Source organism: Cyrtonyx montezumae, unplaced genomic scaffold, assembly GCF_038088225.1.
Source record: "Cyrtonyx montezumae isolate F1298 unplaced genomic scaffold, pur_monq_1.0 scaffold_13, whole genome shotgun sequence".
In the NCBI taxonomy this organism is placed as follows: domain Eukaryota; kingdom Metazoa; phylum Chordata; class Aves; order Galliformes; family Odontophoridae; genus Cyrtonyx; species Cyrtonyx montezumae.
Window position 1 is genome coordinate 17,793,498 of NW_027071859.1, and position 27,072 is coordinate 17,820,569.

Genomic DNA, 27,072 nt, shown 5'->3' on the forward strand with positions numbered 1-27,072 from the left:
CAATCCAACTCCCCCTAAAGAAGCTTCCTGGTGACCAGTCAGATGAACTGCTCTTTATAACCCAACAAGTAAGGAAAGGTAATTCAAATATTTAATCACAAGTAAAATCAAAAATTAAAACAAAAAAGTGCGTCTTCTACCAGAAATTGTATCTAAATCTCCATTTTATATCTTTGCTGCTGCTGAAAACAAAAATGAAAAAACTTCCTAAGAGTTACAAGAAATTATGCATTCAAAAGAGAAGGCAAGTAGTTAAAATCAAAACATGAAACCTAATAATAACAAGTTGCTGCTTTTTTACTTGATACATTATTTATCCTTTTTTTTTTTCCCATGAGAGATAAACAACAAAGCCAGAACCTTTTATCTGACCTTTCTTGGTCTTTGATTTATTTGCCAGTGGAAACAGAATTGGATTTAAGCCATCTGCACTTAAAAAATTTAAGCTTTCTTCTTGAACTGTGTGTGAATATCAGATTAATGTTCACTGTTTTATCAGAGTATTTCTTAAATGAGTACTAGATGTCACAAAGCAGCAAATATTGTTTAGTATTCATTTATTTAGTAGCTATGAAGACTTTCTATTTCAATGTCATTATTCCTTTCACCAAAATTTGTTAAGGCCCAAAGCATAAAAAAAGAACAGCAACAAAACTCTAAAACCATATTTGACTTTATTTCTATGCAGAAAAAATAACTAACTTGAATCAGTAAATATTAAAGAAAATAAGTCCATGGAAAGGATGAAAAATGACAGTGTGGATCAATACAACTAAAAGATCAGACTTATAGAGATACCTTTTATTAATTTCATTAATGTCGTAGTAAAAGTCAACTCAGAATTAAAAAAGTAGCACTTTTGAAGATATAAATCTCAGTTAAACAATTTACTTAAGATCAAAAGCATTTCATAAGCAGATCTGTAGTAGAGAGTGGGCTGTAATTATTAAACAGTCTTTTTTCCAGCTTCTACAGCTATGATTCCTGAGAGGTATAATCAGAAAACTTGGATCATTTTTCGCTGTATGTGAAAAGGAGGTGATGATTTCATATTTTATTAATGGAAAAAAATGATCATGCTTATTTGCAGTGTGTTTGTCTCGTTTCATATGGGTTCTCACCATGCCAACTGTCCAAAATATTTCTGTGTAACTAGCTCTGTTTACCTGTTTTTAAGTGTTTTGTGTTCAGCAAGTGGAAGACATAGTGATAATTACCTTGGTGAGTGTAACTAGCACTGTTTCTGCAAGTTACTACTTTTACTAATTATTACATTTATTATGTTTTATGCCTGCACATTACTATGTAATGCACTATGAATTGGAAGTAAATTTAAGGTTATACTCAGTAATAAGGTCATGGATTTTCAGACTAGGAGTTGGTAGAGTCTACTGATATCACATACTAAATCATTCTAACAGAAAAAAGTATTGATCTGAAATCTTGAAATTTCTTTGAAGTGAGCTACCAATGGTAAAAATTGAGAATAAAATACAACTTAAGAATGACAAATAGTATCGTTATATAGAATTGGAAAGCACTGAAAACATGCAAAAGTAAAACTATTGGACCTTTTAGTTAAAGGCCAACATCTTGATCTCAATTCAATGTTCTACTCACTGCATTAAAGCACCCATGAAGTATAGCTTTTACTCTCAGCAAGAGAGTCTCCATGACCTTGCTTGGACTCTCTTTTCCTTTTGGCCTGTACTGGCTTGGGATTGACCTGTATCACTCTTTCACTATGAAGCAAAAGCTAGCATATACACTGAAGAATTAGCATCCTATACGTTCCATTAAGTGTTGGACATCTGTATTATAAACAGTACCTGGTGCTGGAGTAGGCAGTATCTTAGCACAAAACTTTTATTTAAACAGATTAAACAAAATGACTGAAGAGAAATTATCAGAACATCACAATTCAAGGAACCTGGGCTTTTCAAACAGGTGAGAAGCTGCTACAGTCTCTCTTTGCATGGCCACTTTCTTACTATTCAACAGTGTCTTAAGAATTTGTTTTATCCCAGCCTCTTATTTATTTACATATCCATCTATTCATATATTCATTTTTATAGAATCACAGAATTGTAGGGGTTGGAAGGGACCTCTAGAGATCATCAAGTCCAGCTCCCCTGACAAAGGTGCCTCCCTGTAGCAGGCTGCACAGGTAGGCATTCAGATGGACCTTGAATATATTTAGAGAAGGAGACTCCACAACCTCTCTGTGCAGCCTGTGCCAGTGCTCCATCACCCTCACTGTGAAGAAGTTCCCTTGCATATCGGTGCAGAATTTCTTATGCTCAAGATTATGGCCATTTCCCCTTGTCCTGTCTCCACAGACCACTGAAAAGAAGTTGGCCCTTTGTGTCCCACAATTTACCAGAGGGCTGGCCTGGAAACCTAGAATATTTTGGATAGTTAGGAGTATTTTCTTTCTTGTTTCGTAGTTAAAATCCTTCACATATATACATAGAAATCACTGGCCTGTGGAGTAGTTCCTTCAAACCTTCTGTGTTCCCTAAAACTTCTGATCATAATTAGTAAACCACATATCAGATACAGATGGATGTTTCTGACACTACTAATCTTTATAGTATTTGTCACAGCACCCAGGGACAAAATAATTAGATGTGAAGAGTTCACTTCAGCTTTTGCTATGTTTAAGAGTGCTATATTGCAATGCAGGTACTGTAGGGAAAAAACTGTCAAGAATACACCAAATCACATATAACAGTCATTTCACAGAAGTTATAAGGATATGTCTAACAGAGGAAAGCTAGTACTAGAATTGAAATTTGCTAATCAAATTAGACAGAAGCAGTTTGGTGTTAGCCTTGCTAAATCATTTTCTAAATGATACAAACCAGTATCACCACAACATACTCTACTGTGTTACAGCCTGTGAATGCTATGTTAGCTCAGGTGTCTCAGTATTTCTTTCAGAACAGATATGCTGAATGACAGCATAGTAAGACTGCCCTAATAATCATCTTTTAGTTCTTATTCACATCCTTTCCTTTAAGATGCATAATTTTTGGAACAGGATTTCCATTCATGACTTTATATGCATTCTCTAGTACAGCGTGCATCTGACCATTGTTTGGAAGGTATGTATGACTGCAACACAAACTTAAATGATGTAGCAGACTATTCAAGTTGAGGTGATATTAAAATGGGGCTTAAATTTCCATATTTTTACTCATCAACACTGTTACAGGAAATGCCATTCCTGCTTTTCCTTCACTGTAAAAATGAAAATTACAAAGTAGAACCATTCTCTAGCTGGTACTTCCCACATTTATAGCATTACTGAAGTTCTGATCACATCTCAGTCAAATCTTAGCTTGATAGATGCTTCACCTACACCAGTCATTTCTGTCCTGAATACTTCAAAACTTGTTTTACACTTCATGATAAGAATCTCTCAATTTTGCTTTTTTTTTTTTTCCTATGAAGTGAGATCATGACAATTTTACTGGGCTAGATATAATGTAAATTGTTTTGCTTTACTTCACTTCTAGGTCATAGTGTCTGGTGCATATATGTAGCTCCTCATGCAACTTTAAAGATTCATAAAAAGCAAGTGCTACATATATGCAAGTCAGTACCTTAGTATTCACCCTTTTGTTTTTCCTCTTATATGTCAAGCTTACCGTCCTCTGTGTGCTGCCTTGTAAAGTCATTCTAAATTACTGTTACAAGCCTACAGAACTTCTGCCACTTGATTTTATTTCTTATAACGTGCAATTCCCACAGTACAGTCAAACCAGACTGAAAGTTGTTATTGGGCAAATTTTAGCACTTAGTAGGCATTAATTTACTAAAACATGGTAATGCAGGCTGAGAAAATCACCGGACAATAGCCCTCTTCTTATAAGGTAAGTTCTCTGAGGAAAATAATTTTTTTTTTGGCTACAGAGCACCTGGTAGACAGTCATTGCAGAATATTGGACTCTAATGACAGACTGGAGTTCTTCAGTAAGATAACAGTGCCAAGGAAGTAAGTGTAAATAATTAGCTATATAGTCACAAACAAATAAACAGGATATGTTCTGTACCTATACTTAGTGTGGACCACAAGAGCTGAAGTAGAAATAACAGCAGAAATTTGTTTAATCACATGAATTTATATGATAAATACATGCAAAATTACATCATCTTTCTATCAGATTTTATTTTATTCATTTTATCAGATTAATAATAGCCTTAAGGCTATTTTATACAGAGGGGTATAAAAGTGCAAAGCTTAGGGAAAAACAGTAGAAACTAATATGGAAAAAAAAAAGAGAGCGAGCATAGGAGAAACTTGTACTTTGTACACTGGGCATTCTTTCTGTAAGATTTAATATCCAACTACTGAAAAGTCTACAGCTTCAATTAGTCATGAGTGAAATGGGTTTAGAGCAGGAACAGCTGTTCCTATACAACTATAATTTACATCTTCAATCTTCATTTTAAAAAGACAGCAACACTGTCACCTACTAAGACATCCTATCTTCTTTGGCTTTGACAGCTAGTTGTCTTTCCTGGAAAAAAGGAACACTTTTTTGCACAATGATGCATTTAATTCAATAACAGCTGTTTGCTCTACAAAAAGAACTGCATATTCTCTGAATTAAAAAAAAACAGAATTTTGTTTTCCTGTGTCTGCTTTCCCTTTCTATTTCTGTCTCTTTTTACATGTTTTCCATCATGAAAGTCTGCATAAAGAATTCAACCGTTATATTCTTTTATGAATTCTTTGTTCATTTCAGCAACTTTAGCTGTATCAAATTCCATGGCATAATATTGCAGTTAAACAAAATATGTCTGAATTTTATGAGTTTATCCCCATGCAATTAACCAGTCTTACTGTGCTCATTCTTACAAGCTTCACAGTTGCCTCAGAGTAAGAACCAATCATTCAGGACCCCAGGTTGACCACTTCATAAATACAGAATTTTGCAGTATCACTTAGACAACCAAGAAACAAGAAAATATAACAAAACTCCTCAACCAACCAAAAGAAAGTCACCAAAAAAAATTGAATAGCTGTACAATGTTACGTTATCATTCTACATCTCAGAATAAGGAGACAACTTACTTATTTTACACCACATTTTTAATATTAATTTGCTTACAGTGTTAGCTGAGTTCCCATTTAAATGCAAGCCACTGTCAAAGAGAGGTGATGAAGCTCCGCTACTGTGATCACTGGATGGTCCAGGGGAACCTGGAAATCAGACCATGACAGACGATTGGTTGTGCTAAAAATAGATGTATACATCAGGCAATACTTATCCCAGCTGTAAAAGGTGGAAAAAATTTTAATACCTATCACCACACCAAACCAAAAATAAAAAACTATTTGAATATTATTTTATAGAGGCTATGCTCATGAGAGCTTCTTTGATGTTTAATTGTTTGAAGGAGTAAACTTTTTTTTTTCTCCCTGAGAAAACCAAGTAACAATTGAAGTTGCACAAATTCCATTAAATTAATTAATAGATTTCCTATTTGGTGTTGAAACTCATCTTGGAGTATAATCATGGACAGTAAACTTTCAGGCAACTACTAACTGTACATATATGTACATTTTACTAATGGATATATATTTTTCTTACAGTGCTAATTACTTTCAAGAATGATACACCTTCCCAAACTAAGAAATTAAAAGTAAATAGTCACTTAGTAATGTTGACACTGCTAATAATTTAGTATAATGCAGCTGTATTCTTTGAGATATCTTTTTTTTTAACAGCAATGCACTGTGATCCTGCTTTAGCAGTTAATAAGACTCTAGGATATCTAATGCATTTGTATGCATACCTCATAACAACAGAAACAGCACAAAGCCACATCATTGCATAATTTTTGCTTAAACATATAGCATTAACATATAACACCAATAATACACAACTACTGTCAGAAAGCACTTGATCTTATCATACCACATACCATCAATTTTACAGCTTTATATTCAACATCACCAAACAATTTTTTTTTGTCTGAATAAGTCAACTGAAATTGCCTGTAAATCATTTCACATTAATAAGTCTGTCAAGTTTAACATCACTGGAGTCAAAAAGTCATTTCTAGTCACACATTTATACATATATCTGTTCCACATATCTGAAAGATTTAGCAAAATGGAAGTTGATTCAACAAAAGCTTATCTTCTCCATAGCAACTCTCTGTCAGTTCAGGGCTGAGGACTCAAAATTATACTGTGAGCTTTAAAGCTTCAGCATGTTTTTATTAGGGGTCCTTGTTTTATTGCCTGAGATGATACTAGCAGGAGCTACTGTCATGTTCTGCTTACACTGGTCCATTCCAAGTGCAAATTTACATAGCTAAACACATATTATAGCTTCTTTATATCTAGAGCAGACCACAAAAACAGCCTATGTTCAGACCTGTAGATTACCATAGGGATTTGCAATAAGAGAAAGTAATTTACTTTTTTTTTTTTTTTTAATTAAAATCTTTAAATAAATAAGTGTCATTAATTAAACTCCCCACAGAATAGTCTGACTGTTGGGAATCATTTTATATTATTATTTTTTTTTTAGTAGAGAAAACTCATGTCCATTGCATGGGAATGCTTAGAATAAAAGGTGAAGCAACAATTTTTGCTATTCCCAGCATGTCCCGACAGACTTACTTTTCAGTTTAGTAGCATACCTTGGTTTTTCTACACAACCTCTCAGTCTATTATAGAATCATGGAATCACCAAGATTGGAAAAGACCTCCAAGATCATGCAGTTCAACTGTCTACCTATCATCAATATTCTGACATTAAACCATGTTCCTCAGTACAACATCTAAATGTTTCTTGTACACCTCCAGGGATGGTGAATCCACCATTTCCCTGGGAAGTCTATTCCACCACCTGCACACTCTTTGCGAGCAGAAATTTTTCATAATATACAACCTAAACCTCCTCTGGCATAACTTGTGGCCATTCCCTCTAGTCCTATTGCTATGTCACCTTCACATTTTTCAGTCATGGAATATAGGTCTTCTTCAAGGGCATACATAAGTTAAGGAAGATAGTAGTGGTGAGACCTCCATTCAAGAACTTTTCACAAGCTCTTGCAAAAGGTGGAATTACAGTTAAGAAGAATCAGTGACACATATAACAAGGTAAGTAGCAATTCTACTGAGCAGTAAAATGGATCCCAGCTCACACTGCAGGCAAGAGTGAAGTGCACACATGCATAAATCTAAGTATCTTGTCCTTTCCTGGCATCCCATAAAACTCAAGCTCATAGTCCCCTATCTCTAAGCATTCAGTCAGACCAGCTGCTACCCTGACAGTTTTAGTACTATGGTGTGTTCACTCCAAATGAAACTATACTGCCTCTTCCCATTAACCAGCGCTATTACTATTCCTCACGAGTGCATCATCAGAAACAGTATCTGCCTCCCTGCTACCTTCTGATAGCTCTTCCTTCCTTCCCTACAATACCTCATTCAATTCACAAGTTGTCACAACAGGGAAAAAATAGCCTACAGTTCTCATTTTATGGTGGAACCAATCTTTCAAGGATTATGAACAATACAAAGTTTGGGATGAGATCAGACATGGATGAACTGGCACTTAAAGATGAAATGAATGTTTCTGTGTTTAGAGGAGACCCTAACTGCACCTTACTGCTGAACATCTTGAGGGCATGTGCAGGACAAGTGGGAGACCAGGCCTAGCCAGCATGGGTTCATGAAAGGCAGGTCCTAGTTGACCAACCCTATCCCCATCTATGATTGAGTGACCTTCCTGGTGGATGAGGGAAAGGGCTGTTGACACAGTTTACCGATACAGTATGCATTAGATTCTTAGAAGGTAAGCCGCAGAATACACAAATAATTTCCTGTTTCTTGCAGTAAAACACTCAAGGATTGAATTCTTATTTCTGTCAATGTCATCTTATTATGAGAATACTTCAATGAGGAAAACAAATTACTCCTATCCATTGATTGTCTCTTACCTAATGGGAGCTTCAAAAATGATGGAGCTTCCCTGAGGTACTGAACAGTAATGGTAACTTCATCACCAGCATTTCGCAGTAGGTGTACCTGTCAGTGTGACAAATAACAGCTACTTTAAACCACAGAACCACCAGTCATGGAAAACACATTTGTTACAATGAAATCAGTATTTCTGTTGATATGTGAGATACTCAGCATGAATATTTCTGACAAGGAATGAAGAGTATCTTGAGGGTAAAGCCACACCAATAAAGGATAAGAGTAGGTCAGCCCAATGGAACAACCTGAAGAAATAATTCAGTGGGCAACCTAATTTTATATACCAGCTGAATATAACTTCTACAATTAAACTCATTCTATAAAAATACTAGAGAACAGTAGTAGTAGGGAGAGATGTATTTATGCAGATACATTAATCATGTGCATGAATACATACATAAGCACTTAATATAAGCTAATACATCACATATATTTTACACAGGGTTTATATTTTGTTTTATCCAGGTGATAAATTACAGACATTCTTTCATTTTAAACATAGTGTTGTTTTTTGTGACTGTCTTCATTATCTAAAAATATCTGCTAAACAGAAGGGAACACATATGCATGCATTTCATATATACACATGCATGGGTACAGAAGTACACACACTAAAACAGCAGAATTTAATTAAAGGCATAGCACACTACTGCATGAATAACTTCTTAAAATACATTGCTTCAAATTGTATCTTTGAGGGAATTCAGTTCCTAATGCAGGACAGAGGTATTCTCCAGCTTCATATCCATGACACTCAGGAAATAGGTATTATGTTTGGTTGGTACACTCACCGCAGCCCTGGTGCCATTAGTCAGAAATAGATGTTGAGGCCTGTGGCCTCTAATCTAGGCACAACCAGAGCACGTGTGCATCAAGCAGAAATGTAACCATAGCGATCAGTAACTGCTATAGATGTATTTACAGGTCTAATATGCTTGGAGGAAAGCCACTATTTCAGCACAGTGCCATATCAACTAACGCAAGAAGGATTAACTCAAATATTATACTTCTTCCTTATGTATAGCTGAAATAATGCTTACATCAGTGACTGACATACTCATCTACATAAAAAAAAAATAAAGCTTACTGCTGATGAATATGAAAACCCAGAACAAGTAAAGAAATGAAGTAAGTAGTCACATAAGCTAAGAATCTCACGCTTTAAAAGTGTGTGGAAAAGACTGAGCCAAAAAATTGACTAAAAAATAGAACACTACCAAGTATAGCACAACAGCAGCACACATGAAGTGAAGCCATAAACCATACTGTTTCTTATAGATACAGAAATAAATTGTGAGGTAGAGAAGGTATCAACTTAGCTACAGACAAGAACACGAGAAAGAAATTCATGTGTGAATCACATGAAAGAAGTTCACTCAATTAGCAATTTTATTTTTGCTTACAAATATAGTAAAACACAAAGCTTCATTATTCATTAAAAAAAACAACAGTGCCTTTGAATGGCATTGGATGTGTACATAATTATCAGAAATTAAGAAAAAAATAATATTTTTTTCTTCGTGATTTCATACATTATCTACTATATTACACACTTCAGTTTGTGATTTACTTCAAAACAATGCATACGCAAATATCTGGGATATGACACTAGTACATATTGTAGTTTGGAAAACACACTCTGAGCCAAATCAGTTGTTCCCTGAAGCAATGAAGTTTAAGTAAGTTTGCTTAAGGCTAACTGTAAACTGAAGCATGAAGACCTATCCCTCAGAAAGTAACACTGCCATCCTTCAAAAACGCTGTGAATTATCAGAGCACCACAGTGACTTCTCTCTGGAACTTCAGGTCTGTCTCAACTGTGATAAATGCTGTGTAACTGAAAAGGCTTCAAAGCCAAAGAACTCATAATTTTACAATTAGCAGTATGTTTTCCTTGCTCAACTACTTTTATATATTAACTGTAAAAAGAAAGAATGATCCCAGGAATTAAACAAAACAAAATAATGCAAAAAAAAAAAAAAAAAAAGAACCAACCAACCAACCAACAAACCAAACAAACAAAAGACAGAAATCACAGAACCAGAAAATTGTAGAGGAGGCTGGAAGGGACCTCCAGAGATCATCAAGTCCAACCCCCTGCCAAAGCAGCTCCCTAGCCCAGGTCGTACAGGTAGGTGTCCAGGAGGGTCTTGAACATCTCAAGAGGAGACTCCACCACCTCTCTGGGCAAGTTACAAAACATAAAATTCCTAACTGGAAACTTAATTATTACTTATATGTTCAGTATGTAAGAAACACATGTTATAGTATCAAAAGTGCCTCTTTCTGTTCTAACACAAATACAAGAGTTGCTCCAAAATTAATGCCTTCTATTTTATTATGTTGACCCACAACATCAGAGGCAAATGGTATGGCAGTCAAGGTTGAACCTCCCTAACAATATTCTAGAAAATTTCATTACTGTGTGACAGATAGCAGCAGAGGGGCAGTCACAATGGCATCTGAGATGGAAGTATGTAAAACAAATGTGTATCATTCAATCCCTTCACACAAAAAATAAATGAATGAATGAATGAATGAATAAATAAATGAAACCTCACCCACTCATCAATTCATCAATGCTTGCTGAACATTTCTGGAAACTGTACAGTGGATGCGATTACAGTGAGGCTGTGGGTGGTGCGTTTCAGCACTGGGGACAGTGGTCTACCTCTGTTGGTGCACATTATGACAAGTGTTACATGCAGGCTCTTGTTCATTACTGGCAAAAAGTATAGCTAATAGAGGTAACTATGTTGAAAAATACTTTTTGTAGCTGAGAATTTACTCTTTCAAATACTGTTATTGTGTTCTTTGTATGTTTTCATTTCCATGGAAATGAATAGGAGGCATTATTTCCAGAAAAACCTACACCTGACTGTGACAAGAAAGGTATGTGGTTAGCTGGAATCAAAGTCTGTGGGAATGCACGCTTCTATCCCAAATGAAGGCCCTTTCAAGCAAATAAACTGGAGCAGTTAAATCACAGTTTCATTTTCTGCAGGTATATTTGAAAATTTTTCTATATGATTGTTAAATAGTTGTGTTCTTATAAATACAATTTCCAACTGACATAGGTAGAAAGAGTAAGAGCAGGTTTTCATGTAGCCATTTCAGTTCCATTTTTATTCATTTGTGTTTGCTTGTATTCAAAAAGTACCTTCAGAACTCTCAGAAATTGATTTTATTTGACTACAAGAAACTCTAAAGGGAGACAGATCAATCAGAAAATTTCCAGCATCGTCCACTGGCAATGGTATGCCACGACAAAGAAGGTGATTTCAGTCAAAAGATGGCCAGTTTGAAATGAAGGCTGTCTTGTCTCACTCAGTGAAAAATCTAAGCCACAAACTTATGAAGTTATCAAAACCAGCAAGTGATTTGCTACACTCAATTCAGATATTCTTGACAATTTGGACACTGTTTCATCTTACAACAAACTTTTCCACAGCTACGCTTCATTTATGCTGAGCCTCCCTAGTATAGCAGGTATTTTGCAGACATCCAGAGTTAACACAGGAGGAAACATAAGGATCAGTGAGAACTGCTCTTGGTGCCCACACAGATGAAGTACGGAGAGGTCACAGATCTACAGACTGATAAGATAAGTGGAGCTAGTCAGCCCTAGAATTTATCTGAAATTATGCACATGTTCAGCATTTCAGGCATAAAGAACTGAAATCTGGGGCACCTAGAAAGTAATAATAAAAAAAATATCCTACTTTACATGTAAATTCTTAAAATATATAGAAGACCATAATAGATTATCTATGGACAAAATTCAGCACTCTAAAAATACTACTCATTTGTGTCACAAATTAAATTGCTTTTTTATTTTTTCCCCACAACTCCCCAAAAATTATAATGTTACTATCACCATAAAACAGAAATTCATTTACAATACTCTGCATGTATCAGAAATAAATATCTGTTAGGCAAAATCTTTTGCACACTATCCCAGGACATTAGTCCATGACTCAATGCAACAATGCCACTGTAAAAACTAATATTTATTCAGCACAAGTCAGTGGGTTTTATATATATTTTCATTCAGTATTCAAATATTTTCTGTACTGAAAATAATCATATTAATTGATTAGAGAAATATCATATAAATCTCATGTCAGAGTCTGATGAAGGATTAGTATCTCTACAGTAGTGGCTGTAGCTGTAGCAGTATCTGTCCAAACACAGAGCTACACATCTTTTCTATTAGACTTTGCTAACATTGTATTGGACAAAACAAAAGAAAAAAAAATCAATTAAGCACAGCAATAAAATACCTTCTAATTTTCGGATCCAGTTTCATAATAGTTTTGATTCAGTTTGTTAGTTTATTTGCCCCCTGTAGTTTATGAACAGACTCATACTCCATGAATGTTTTGTCTGATATCTACAATATTGAACTAGAGCAGGTAGCAGAATCTAGCTTCAATTCAGTGGCTAACCTAATATGCCTAAAATTTTAATGATAGCTATGATAGCATTTGTTTAGATGACTCTCCCCTGTTAGAGTCAATGACTTTATGAAGAGAAACAGTGGAATCCTAGGATCATCTAGGTTGGAAAAGACCTTCAAGATCACCAGTTCAACCACCAACCACTAAGTCCCTTAGCATCAAATGCAAACATGCTTTGAACACCTCCAGTTATGGGGTCTCAAAAGGTACACTTGGCAGCTCATTTCCATGCATGTACTTACGTACAACTCATGAGATTTTTTTCTACCCACAATCCACAGCGAGTTTATTCATCTCTCCTGTCATCATACAATAATTTTTACTAGTAATTTAATTTTATGCGGGTTTAAGTCCTCTACATAACTTTCAATGTGAGGAAATTTATCAAAAGCAAAATAACTGAGCTTTTCTTATGTAAACAGATTAAGTCTAATCTTTTAAAAACACATTTATTTAATTAATCAATTCAATATCACAAGGGTATGCATTCAGTCTTTTTTAGCTTGTAGATGAGTATAATAACAGGCTAGATTACACAGTTCTTTATATCCTGATGTAAAACTAAGGCTCAACACAAAATAAATTTGTGGATTACTCAAAAGCACAAAACACTTAGGTAGAAAAGGAAGGAAAAGATAGCTGGAAATAGAAGGAGTATACTGTTTGAGAGAAACTATGTCAGCTAGATCTAAAACTCACAAAAGTGACTAAAAATTAAGCTACAGGTTAGTCTGAGCATTGGATGTAAGAATCAAAGGAAGCAGGAGGACAAAGGTCATTCTGAAGATGGCCAGGGATAACAAAGGACATTATATAATGGTCCTGAATCTATGCAGTCTTGTTTTAGGAAAAATATATATATATATTTATTACCCTATAAACTCTTTCAAAGACATTCCAGATTTACTCACTGATGGTCTACACCATTTTGTTCTTATTCCATCATTCTTCTTATCAATATTTGGTTTTCTTTCAAACTGTTTTGTACAGCAATGACAGCCAAAGTCCCTAAAGGTCAGAGCTACATCCCCTGTGGTGATCACCTGCCAAACTTACTTCTCCTCACTACACCACTTCTATTTCCCTCTCCTTCTACGTGTTTTTAGTAGTGGCTGTCATTGCACAGGATGCTGAGGGCTGTGGTCCAGGTGCTGAAGGTTCACAGATGGAGGGCTGGCAGCAATGCCAACAGCAGTGTGGATGCAGGTTTCAGTGGCCACCTTGCCCAGGTCGGGGACAAGAAAAGGTTTTGATTAACTTACTCAAGTTTTGTAGAATAATCTACAATATTGCTAATTTTTCTGAATTCTAAAATAGATTTCTTTATTTTAACTGTAATAAAATATGTAAAATATGATCCCACTTCAATAATATAATGCCTACTGATGCATTTTTATTCCTACTTAATCATTAGTTACACTGTTTCCCCTCAAGAATTCTATTATTTTTCTTTATAAAACCTGAGACACAGCTAGTTTCCATTTCTGAACTATATTTCTATTATCTATAGTTTACACATACCTCTAATAGCAATTTTTGACTCTTCATTTGTGCCTGAAAAGACAACTATATTTTGTTGTAAATACTTTGCAGGTCTTTCAAAATCCATAAAATGAAAAGCATTAGAAGAGATACAGATGCTGCAATCTACAACTAAATGGAAAAAAAAAAATAAAACCAACAAACAATACATTTAGAACCCCTGATCTTTAGGAATTACTGCTTTAAAAGGGTTGCTGCCTAGCCACACTCACTGTGTGCTTTATCTAAGAAGTGCTATAATGTAACAAAGAGTTTAATTCTACCTATAGCTCCTTTGTGCTAGGTAGCTGAATCCATCCATCAGTTTTAATTATAGTAATTCTACTTCTGTGCTCAAAAATTATGTGCACTGTAAATGCTCTTAGTGCCAGAGTACTGCTACTTTTCTAGCTCAGGGAATTAAAAGACTGTGAAACAGAAAGGGATAAAATTATTGAAACCTAGAACTATTTAATTGTGGATAATTTCTTAACATGCTTAAACCTTGAGAGTAAGTCAATTCCAAAGAGCACACTACAGAAATTACATAAGTTATACACCCAATAGAGGTACCATGAAACAGTGTTCTCAGTGTCTTTTCTTTCCTTGGTATTCTGCTATCCTTTACAAAAGAACTGCAAAAGGGTGCAAATTTAAGTCTCAAAAATATATGCTAAATATGTGAATTTTATCATTTGCATCTAATAGATTCTAGAGACTAAAAGTATACTATAACTTGCTTCTTAATGAGGAATGTGGCCAGATGTGTTCAGTGATAAAACAGTCACATTTCTTAGGGCATCTGGCAAACTGAATTTGAACTGTATATTCCACAACATTTAAAGCAGTACTACAATTTGCAGATTTTATGTGGCTTTATTTTTCTGTAGTGCTGGGATAAGTAATACCAATGGTAAATTAGCACCTGGAGAAATGAAACCAAACTCAGATCTTTATCATCTAAGGACTGTGAAGAACATTTTTATATCATTTGTCTCCCTGTCAGATAACAAGGCTGCTTTTCTATCATGACCAAACCCCCATTAAAATAGCTCAGAAAAAATTAATGGGGTAACTGAAAGAATAAGGAAACTATACACATCAGAGCTTTATTATGCTACATTAACATTGTTATAATTCTTGGAATTTTTCCTCTTTCTGTTACTCTCACCTACAAACCAGCAGCCAATTTTCTAAAATACATGGTATGTCTTAACTAAAGAAAGCAACTACACAGCACCATTAATAACTGTTCTCTAATAACAGTGCTCCTTCTCCTATAAACAGGAGAGAGAATGATTTGTTTTTATGTGGGCAGATAGCGATAGGGCAAGGGAGAATGGTTTTAAACTAGAAGAGGGGAGACTTAGATTTGATATTAGGAGGAATTTTTGTACTCAGAGGGCAGTGATGTACTGTATTGGAACAGGTTGCCCAGAGAAGCTGTGAATGCCCCATCCCTAGAGATGCTCAAGGACAGGCTGGAGGGGACCCCCAGCAACCTGATCTAGTGTCTGCAAGCATTCTGAGTCTGGGATCCTTTCAACAAGTTTCCCTTCATTAAAATCTTCAGAGATGATAGATTCTACCTGTTGATCCTGCTAGTCTACCTGTGCGCAAAATGAGATAGTCTAAGCTTGAAACAGAACAAAACCCTATGTCAGTGAAGATACAACTCTTTTACATTGTGCACCAAACCGACCATTTGAAGAAACAATGATAATAGTAAAATATTTGGAAGACAACAAGTCTATCCACAGGCTAATGAAATTACCATTCATACATAGAAAACTAGATGTAGAGAAGTCAATAGGCAAAAAAACTCTACAATTCTGCTATAGTTAATTACAACTTTCTTCAGAGTTGGAAATCAATTTGACGAGTAGAATCTGCTGAAGCTTTTTGCTTGGCTAATTTTAAAAAACATTTTTACTTAAAAAAATTGGAAAATGTAAAACAATTTAAGTATGAAATTCAGAAAATGATAAATCTTCAAAAGATTAATGCCATTTCACATAAAAATTGTCAGGAAAAATGAAGGGGAGCCTCACTGAATATTCAAAAGTATGAATCCCCCTACATTATTTTAAAGCATAGCCCTTCCAGTTCTTCCAGATGAATCTATATCACTTTCCTCTCTATTCAGCTCTCACAGAGAGATCTCTGTTTCATTTCATACATCTTAGTTCTGGTTTCACTACTGGCAGAGACATTAAACAATCTATCCTTTACTATTCCTTTCATGCCAATCTACTTTACAAGCCTACATAATCTCTCATCTCAATTATCTCATTTCCAGAGGAAAGCTCTACCTGACTTATAACTATTCACTGCTTAGAACCTGTTGGACATCTTTGATCATGCTGCTCAGTGCCTTGTTGCCTTCTCTGAACCTTTTTCTGCTCTTTTGCATCCTTTGATGTGAAAGGACCAGAAATACTGTCAGTACTGAAGATACAAAGCCACCTTGGATACACACAGTGATGCTTTTCATTCTGCTTAACACGTCGTCTTTTATAAAAGATCCTCTGACATTTGCTTAGCTTTCATGAATTCTCAGAACCTGAAGTTTTATTTCACAGTTCCAGTGGTTAGTTCAGAGTCCATCAAGTCTGTATAATGGAGCCAGGACTCTTTCCTCCCATGTTTACTACTTTCACATTAAAGGAAGACTCTTCTCAGATGACAAGCGATATTAGTATGATGAAAGAATCACAAGACGCACCAGAGGATGCTTAGACTGGGCACTAGAAAGAATTTCTTCATAGAGACTGTGACCAAGCTTTGCAAAGGACTGCCTATGGAAGCTGAGGAGTCCCTGTCCCTGGAGATATTTAAGAAATGTGTGGATATGGCAACGAATTTAGCTACATCAACATTAGCATGCTGCCTCAGGTAACCTCAGAGTAAATGGGTAGGAAATGATGCAGGCTGCAGTATTCAGCCAACGGTCACACTAACTCTGACTCCTTAAACGGTTACCAAAAGAGCACGTTTCTACTGTCACTTCAGTGGGAGAACCTGCAAACCTACCTGTCAACAGAATCTGAAATTAAAAAAAAATCTTCACATACTTTCTATCTTGAATGTTTAGGTATAGTCAAGCAATTCCTTCTCTCTGCTCAGTGCAGTAATAGTGGTTCTTTTCCAACCAACATTCACTCTGTCAAAAGGAAGGAGTGTCCTCTGCTGAGTCCTCCCCTGGAGGTTCTCCTCACCAGCTGACAAACAGGATATCCAGCAGTGTCTTGAATTGCAAGAGTTCAGACATTCACAACAGGAACTGCTAAGGTTTTCTCCACATATACCACTCTTTAACTGGCAAAAAATATCTTTGTTTAGGGTATTTGTTAATCAGGTAAATCAGGTAATTCAAGACCGTGGTTGCAAAGGGCAGCTCACCCTTACAAGAAGACATTTATTCACTGCTACTAGATATGGCTTATATTATGATACCTAAGATAATATATTCTATTTTGTATTCACCTGATCAAATATACCAGAAAATGATCAGGAATATTATTTGATCAGATGTATTCCTGCTCACTGTAGACAATACAGTGGTGTTTAACAATAATCTACCCTAAAGCAGTCTGGCATAGCTTAAAAAACAGGGGCTCTAGTGCATTGCTTTGGACATGACTCTCCTTGACAATGATCTGAAACAGTTCCAAAACAAAATGTAAATTAACATACTGGGAGTTTGTCAAAGTAATTTTATAGTTTGGCAGGCATCTCTTTTCCATTTCCCAATGAGTCCTTCATCACTCTGAAGAAATAAGTTCTACATTGCAGAAACGTTTTTGAGTTAAAATAAGCTACTTGGAAAACAAACAAACCAAACCAAAACAAAACAAAAACAAGAGAGAAGAAAAACAATCTTACAGAGCATAATTACTCTAATTCCTGATCCAGTTTCATTAAAAGGATATCAATTTTATTTTCTATTAGGTACTGAAACATTACTAATGGAAAGAAACATGAATCAAAGATTTTAGGTTTGAATTTTGAAAGGATTAAAATATATATGCACTTTTAATTTCATAAGTGCATCTATCAATACAGATGAAGAGACTGATGCAGATGAAATATAATTTTGCATGCTGAAAACATATTTTAGTATGAACATTGAAATGACATTTTATCAAGAGAACTGACTGTTCCATTTGTGTTGTACAGGGTGATAATATGATTAGCCAACAGGGAAAGAAAATAAATTTCCCTCTCAGACAGTCAATACCAAAACTACATTAATCTCCATATTACCATTCTCTATATTCATAGTCTTTCCACACTAATATACTATTTCTAAAAATAAACTTATTTTTCAAAGAATATAAATTACTTTCAATTCTTCACAGTCTATTGTACCACCTACTGTGAAAGAGGGATTTTCCTTGGTCCTGATTTTCAGTTACTCAATGTATCTGTTCATACCACTAGTCAGAACTGAGATGTGACTATAAGTCAGTAGCAGCTTGGAGAGTTGTGAAGAAAAGCAAATTCATGGTATTAGAAGGGAGAAACAGGAAAGCCAGTTTGTTGTGAAGTTGTTGCAAGCACACCTGCCAGTTGTTTTGCTTGCAAAGAAGCAAGCACCTTTCAACATTGCTCATGGATCAAGAAAGAAACAACAGCTGTTCAGTGCAATAATGATCACCTCTTTACATAATCATCTCTAAAGTGTCAGTTGTGAAGGTGGAAGATACTAAGTACAACAAATTGGCCTCTTTTCCTACTATTCACAGATCTTGTAGCCTCTTCTCTCATGTACTTACTCCAGTGGGTTTTAATTCTTTAAAACCTATGAGCTGAACTGGCGTCAAATTATACTTAATATCCATTTAATATAATGTAGAATATCTAAATTTATGCCTGTACAGAGCATTTCCTCACATGCTATAAGGGTGTATCATTACGTATTCTAAAATGGTATAAAATAAGAACAAATGGTGAAAAAAGTCAAAACACCAAGAAATCAAGACATGCCACTAGGGGGATAAAAGAAAACAAAATAATTCCAATTGGAGGAACAATAAAAAATAAAGAAATAAAACCAAGCCAACACCACACACTAAAAACAACCCACCAATTTTCTCAAAACTAAGCAACAGAAAACAAATGAAAATGGGTTCTCTTGCTTCTGCCCTTTAATGGTAGATCATCGTGGTAGCATCCATCTAGTAGCCTGTAGTGGATTACCCATGCAGCCTCTTGCTCATGCCTCATACCTGCCAAACCTCACAGAATAAATCCCTTGCACTGTTACTTGACCCATTTATCTCACCACATTCTGATTTTGATAGCAGGCACAAATGTCTTACAGCCATTTCTATCTCCAGGTACACTGACATCTCTTTTCCTTCTGGTTCTTCCTTCAGTTGTTCCAAAAAGATTTGTTTAATGATCCAATTGAATTCCCATGTATGGTGCAAAGAGAAACATTACATGTTTCTCTATCAATCCTTACCACTATAGCACATCTGTGTTATACTGGCACTTTCTGGAGTGCTTCCTGGTACTGATAAACAATCCTTATGGGAAGTAACTAACCATTTTGCTGTGAATAACTTTCAGGAAGCTTGGAAATTTTTATGTGGAAGTTCACTAATATACAACAGACTTGATTCTGTGCTCTGTGAAATTCCTCCTGTAATTATTTCAGACATTCAGCCTCTCATAGTTTTAATGAACACCAAGAAAGGGACCACAAGATTATGCAACTACACTTTATCTTGACCTAGAGAGATCAACTCCAAGTAATAAAAACAAGTTTTGTTTCTATCCCCATATAACATGCTGATAAGACTGTTAAAGCTCATGTCATTTATGATTGCCACAGATGCTACTCTGAATTAAATTTCATAAGTTCATAAGTTCATAAGTTCATAAGGTTGGAAAGGACCTATAAGATCATCTAGTCCAACCATCCTCCTATCACTATCTCTACCCAACTACTAAATTAAGTCCTTTAGCACCTCATCTAAACGCTTCTTGAACAGCGCTAGGGATGGTGCCTCAACCACCTCCCTAGGCAGGCCATCCCAGTGCCTGACCACTCTTTCAGAAAAGAAATGCTTCCTGAGGTCTAATCTAAATCTTCCCTGGCGCAACTTGTGGCCATTCCCTCTCGTCCTGTCATTACTTATCAGGGAGAAGAGGCCTACCCCCTCCTCAACACAACCCCCCTTCAGGAAATTTGTCAGTGAGTTTACAGGCAACATCAATAAACAGGCAATGGGGATACATTTTTTTAATCCATATGCCATGCACTGAAGGCTGGACAAGCCCTGTACATTCAGGGGGTAATAACTGGCTTTACCTGCATACAGTCCATCTGTTGAATTAAATAACCAGGTAAAAACTAACGACTATTCAACAAACCACTTTGCTTTGGGTTAGATGAAACACTTGAAAACTATGCTTCAAAAATTCATAGAATAACTAAAGGAATAAGAGAAAAAATATATAAACTTTTAACCCCCCCATTTCCTTAAGTCAGTGAGAATGGCACATATCCATTACCCTTTTCAAATGAAATCCAGTATAATTTTCTAATTATAAGATTTGGTAAGAATCCCAAGAAAAATCCTTGAAGATGCTATGTATTACACCATATATCACCAAATCAACATTCAGCAGTGTCTTATCAAGATTATATGCGATAGAACTGTTAGAAGTGTACAGGAGAAGGACGAGTCAAAGATATTGCTGGTTCATAGTATTATAAGAAGTAGACAGTATGGATAATAAGGATACTTGGATACAACCAAAAGATGCTGATTTGGTATAGTGGCTTTCAAAACCAACAGGTTCTCATCCTTTCCTTCCTCCTGTGCATGTCAATACACTAGTCTGAGGGCTGAAGTAGAAATGATTCTCAATCTCAGATAGAGCACGAAGTGGAGAAGAAACTGACAACATTGCCCTCAGATACTCATCTTAGACACTCTAGAGAATAAGTTACAGCAAAATTGTTCTGTAAACTCATCTAGCTACCTCTGCCTTACCTCTCATATTAATTCTGACAGGTAATAAACAGCAACTGGTGTTTTCTCATTTGAAGTTTGACTGCCAGTATCTAATTAAAATGCTACAGGAGGAATTACATATATTTAAAAAAATTAGAAGGAGAAAATAGATACCCACTTTATTTTTTTCCCCCAAAATACTGAGATTTGTCACCTTTTGGAGGATGGATAAGGGAGTCTGAGAAGCTACCATGTTATCACAAGTAGTCCTTGCCATCTTAATTGTATACAAAAATTAAGAAATTTTTCTTTTAAGTATGTAACATTTTCTGTATTTCATGACTTAAAAATATCAGATAATTACCTAATCTTTATAAGCCATAATCTTTTATTGTACAGTATCTCCCCAGAACTCAATAAAATACTTTGGAACACTTCTTGAAGAGTACCATGAAAATGCATACATTCTCAAGAGTCAGTTTATTGTTCTGACTAATTCTGTTATAATCTCAATATTTATCAAAACTAAACAAAATGTAAATATTTCTAAACTTCTCAAAAATCAACAGTAGGTTTAATTAAAATAAAAAATAAAATAAAGTAGACATGTATTTTTCACGTCATTTTACCTAAAGAACATAAGAACTATAATACAATGATGGAGACTTGATTTTGTAATAGCACATTTGTGCCACAATTAAATATATCTTAATGTGACAAAAACTCACAGAAAGAATGCATTAACTATGAAATACCAATAGATATAATCAAGCTTCTAATAATTATATACATGACAGAATCATGTGTGAGAGAGAATTGGTTCTTCATAGAAAACAAAAAATAACTCATCTGGTTCAAGGAAATGGGTACAAGCACAGATTATTCTGCATGCTACCAAAAAAAGTCAGACTGAAAGGACTTACCACTTCTTCATGGGTAGCACTTTCTACGTTAATACCATTAACCTAAAAACAAAAATCAAATAGGAAGAAAATGATTTGAAATCTGTAAGCTAGTTAATGAAACAAATATAAAGGCAAGTCTGAAATAAATATTTATGGTAAAAACAAATGTTTACTGACCTGCACTATTGCATCTCCTATAAATAACATTCCAGTTTGGTCAGCTGTGGGATTACAGACAAAGTATAATTTAACTGATAGAACTGATGAAAAGATATGTTTTGTTCTCTTTCAGTAACTGGTTAAGCATGTTGTTCATAGGCATCATTAGAAACTGATTTGCTTGTGGAAATAATGACAGGGCCACCAGTATTCACCCTATAAAGGCAATGGATTCTTAGCAATCTTAAACAAACTAACAAAGCTACTCCCCATGCAAAAAGAACTTGTTTAATATGGAATATTTCTCACTAATGAAGGATTTCATTAAATTATGTGGAAACTGTGATTCGCACTTTTCATTATTATTCTACAAAAGGGAAATAGGAATCTCTGAAACTACTTAGCAATTTCTTTCCCCTGAACAAATTTACAGGCACAGGTATAATTAAAGAGGTTGTGTCTAGAATTTAATACAAATCTTTAACAAGAAGTTTGAGTTAGCTTTGTTCCTGAGAGTAAGGTAATACATTATTTCAGTCAGTTTCCTGCCTTACAAAATTAATGGGAATAATAAAATGAAACTGCAAAGAAAACAATTCTGTAGAGAGAGAAACAATGGCATTTTTTGTGGTGTATTCACCAATGTGTTTGTTTGTTTAAATTTTAGAATTTGGGGATGTTTACCTCTTGAAATTTAGTACTTAATTGAAAGTGAGTCTCTGATCTTGCAAAGACTGACAAGATTAAATGAAGCATATGGATAGTCTTGTATATGATTTTGTACAGTCCCAGCTTGAGACTTTGAAGAACATTAACCAAGATAGTATTTTGAAAGATGAAAATACAGGTAAGAAAGAAAGAAAAGGAACAACAACAGCAAAACAACACAGAATATTCATACCGTTTCTATAATGTAGCTTTTGCCAACAAAAATGTCAGACCTTTGGTACAAAATAGTTGCTTTCCATTAAATTTCCTACAGAATATTCATCACTCTTTTGGCAGATGAAAGATATATTTTATTAGGCATACTGAGGAACGTATTTAGGAAAGATTCCACCACCTAGTTTAAAAACCATGCTACAACGTCTTTACCTTATTTTTTTAAACTTTTTTTTTTATTTAAAAAAATATGCTCACAATTTGTAATTGCTGCTACTGAAAATGGTTATCTATGCACACAAAAGTAACAAAAATAAAGTAGTTTGAAAACAAAAAGCAATTCAGAGTAGACTATGGGGGTACCTGTATCACTAGATGCTACCTTAGGCATCTCAATACTAAATCTCTGTTCAGTATGTCATTAATTTATACACCAACACTGCAGCTGGTTGAACTGATGTTCAAGCACTGCATTAGGAGGAGGTCAAAGTTTCAGAGACTATTTCACTACTATTAATCATGATATGCTTCTGCAGTCCTTTACAGCTTCACTGAATGATGTCAGTGTGCCTTAGGATGAGCTGCGCAGGGGCCCAGACAAAAGGAAGGGAAGTTTTGTGTGTCACATCAATGCAAAACTGAAAAAGTAAAATTACCAACACAGACAAAGATCTCGAGATCTAGTTCTTGAGAGCTACTATATAGTTCAAGGATTGACATGACATGGCACGATATAACATGAAAAGGTATAAAATCTCAAGGAACTAAAACAGGTTGCTGAAGGATTGTAACTCAGCAACACTGAAAATAGTCCCTTCGAGAGAACAATGCAGGCTGAACTTTCCCCATCTGATTCATGATGTTTGATGGACTCACTGAGCATCCCACAGTGATGAGTACTGCAACAATCCTCACTATCTACTGTATATATTATCCAAAAAACAGTAGAGCTTAAGTGCAAAATGTAATTATATCCTGCATGCACAGTTTCTATGCCCAATTGAAGCTGTTCAGATAAAGTTAATGGGAGGAAGAAAGTTAAATGATAGATACCAAATGCTCTGTGAAATGAAACAAAACAGAAAACAGAATCAGTGTTGGCTTCAGAAGGGAATTACACTGTAAACTAACACAATGATTAACACCTCCATGGCTTTCATCATCATGGCCACTGATGATATTCTGGCAAGCTATACATAGAAGTCTGTGATTAAAATTTTTAGCTTGATATGCAGTTTAAAATCCATGACGATTTATAACAAAAACATTTTTAACAGATCCAAATGTAGAGGACATGTCACTATGATGCATAAATCACAATATATTTTGCAAGTTTGTTAAAGTGACCAGAAAAACTTGTAAAGAGACAAAAGGAGAGTTCTCTTCTCCCTCATTTTAAATGTGAAGACAAATAGTTATATCATCTCAAACTCTTATTCAGACTTTCTTATTCTTAATGTGTTAGAATTGAAAATATATTCTGAAGAAAAACTGATCCATCACTGTAGTCCTCATACATTGTAACATACAAAAAACATGCTGTTAGAAGCAGCCAACTGACTACATATATCTCCCAATTCATAAGCTTAAATATAAGTATTTCACCACAAAAAGAGAATTTAAATGAAAAGTTAAGAAAGTATATGAATTAGAAAGAAGAAAAAAAAAAAAAGGAGAAATTGCTATCTCTTTAGAATTTAAAAGACTTCAAAACATTATGGAGATGTTCTTTTTTCCTTCTCTCTCAATTGGACATAATCACAGATATGACTATACAGACACCACTGGTACAATTCAATTCTGTATTTTCTAGAAAATCAGCAGCTTTGTAAACGCATTTGTAATCAATATTTTAAAACAGAACTGCATCATTGCCTTGTTAGGGAAGTTTTTAAGACAGAATATCCTTTACAGGACTCAGATTTACTTGATTCATTTAAATTAAAAAACAAAAACAAAAACAAAAAACTTTCCAAACTTCTGTCCTTATTTCTCCTTCTTGACCGTGAGCTTTCCTTAGCTTAGTCTTCCTACTCTTTATATATATCCAGTTTAGTGTTTGAAAAAAAGTCAGAAGTCCATAATATGATACAATAACACAATATGTTTCATAAAATATCCCTATCATTATTCTAATATGTTCTCTATGCTAAAATCAGTGGTACATATGAAACTAGGCTTTTCTGTTCAATCTTTTCAGTGGATAGCCTATGGAGTAGGCAACCACTGATCATTTTGCATTCCTAGAAGTACCATGTTTACCTGTAGACCTAGTCAGAAACTCACTACTAAACCCTTAGTGTATGCAAGCCAGAAGAACCAAAGCTCAACACATGTTAACAATCAAGTCAGTGTGAGATGTGTGCAGGTTAAGAGAGGTAAGGCACGTACTGGAGGAGGCAGAGACTGAATACAACGACAACACATTTGGAGAGTCAATAATAGGCCTCACATGGCTGAAGAAGTAGAATAATCAGCAGTGATAAAGAAACTGCCATCTTCCTGTCAATTCCCAGCTCAATACTCCTGATTATGAATGCCTTAATGGCAAAAATGAATCTCTACCTGACTGATAAAAAGTCAGTGAATAAAAATACTACTAGATTAGGGAATAGATTAGGGAGTGCTGAGAATCTGAGGCCTTGTTGCAGACAATATTATAGCTGGCACTTTGCCCAGCTGTATAGCATACAGCATTGTATCTCCGAAGTTAACAGAAAATATCGTTGGTTTGGCCTGGAAAATGAAGAAGAAAAAGGACTACAGTGATACACAGGCACCGCAGATATCACCAGGAAAGATATGAGGATCTGAGCACAAACTAAACACAATGACATGTAGGTTTCCTTACCATTTGGCATATGATGACATGCACATCTAACTGATATCAAGAATTTTCTAGGACAACGTATGTGCTAGCAACTTTAAATTCCTTATGATTTTGTTCATTTTAAGAAGTATTAGAAAACTCAGAGTAACTGTATATATTTCTAGAAATGACCAATTCACAAAAGTACACTGTAAGCAAAATCCTCTGTGTTTTGGATATTCGTGCATACTGCTGTTATTACCAAAAAGGCATTGAAAAGGACCTAAGGTTCCTGGTGGATGAGCTGGCCAGCAGTCAACCATTTGTCCTTGCCAGCAGTACCCTGAAGTAGCCTGATATTCTTAAAGACAAGAGCTGCCCACAGGTCAAGGAAGGTTATCATTACCTTTGCTCAGATGGAACACATCTGGAATGTCATATCTGGTTCTGGGCTCTCCAGTACAACAAAGATGTGATCTTACTGAAGCACTTGACTGAAGGTCAAGTGAAGAGCCATACAGATGATGGGGCTGTGGTACCACCTTTCATGTGAGGAGAGGCTGAGACAGGTGAGACTATTCAGCCTGGGGAAGGGCCAGGTCATAAATGTGTACAAAAACCTGACAGGAAGGAAGAAAGAAGAGAGAGCTGGACTCAACTCACAGTGCCCATCTACAGAACGAGAAGCATGAAATGCCATGTTAATAAAAAAATGATTTTTGCTGTGAGAGTAACCAAAAACTGAAAAGATGTTGTCAAGACTCCATCCTTGGAAAAAAAAAACTCAACTAGACATAACTCTGGGCAAACTGTCATATCAAATAGTACTTGAGTGGAGTTGACTAGATAATCTTAAGAAGTCTCTTCCAAGTTCAACAATTCTGTGATTTGCAAAGGCGCACAAAAGAATGTATTGAATATGTTTATATGTTTTAACATATTTATTCAAAATTAAACTATTAAGCCGTTAAGAAAGCGCTCACTGTAAGATATTTGGAATGAAAACAGGATTTAGTTTGATAATCTGATTTTTGATTTGATTTTTCTCAGAATTATCCTTCATATTGCACTCATCTACATTTCTGGATCATTTTTGTGGAAAGAAACCTAGGTATTGATCTCTAATTCCTGTTGCTACAGTGATATGGGAACTGTATTACTAGAACAGGCAACAAGAGAAGCAAACAACCCCAGATTGAGAGTAGATAGATTTTCTTTCAAAGGAAATTAAGCAGAATCATTCCCCAAAATTATACATCACAGCAGAATCCAATCCTGACAGAATAGATAACTGAGTGAGTCCACAGCAAAAAAATAAAAATAAAAACCAGACAAACAAACCCTGAGATGATGGACA

General features: G+C 35.2%; 2 protein-coding genes across 2 annotated transcripts in view; one reads left to right on the forward strand and one right to left on the reverse strand.

Moving 5' to 3' along the window:
• The window catches only part of PXDN (peroxidasin), a 573,716-nt gene that overhangs the window by 327,411 nt on the left and 219,233 nt on the right, over positions 1-27,072 (forward strand). The window lies entirely within an intron of this gene.
• Positions 1-27,072, reverse strand: part of SNTG2 (syntrophin gamma 2) — a 221,909-nt gene that overhangs the window by 76,237 nt on the left and 118,600 nt on the right. The window contains exons 5-8 of the mRNA XM_065730780.1: positions 22,043-22,086; positions 21,884-21,925; positions 7,969-8,056; positions 5,121-5,212 (exon numbers count right to left, since the gene is read on the reverse strand). Coding sequence (XP_065586852.1) covers positions 5,121-5,212; positions 7,969-8,056; positions 21,884-21,925; positions 22,043-22,086 — 266 coding nt within the window. The remainder of the gene's footprint in view (positions 1-5,120; positions 5,213-7,968; positions 8,057-21,883; positions 21,926-22,042; positions 22,087-27,072) is intronic.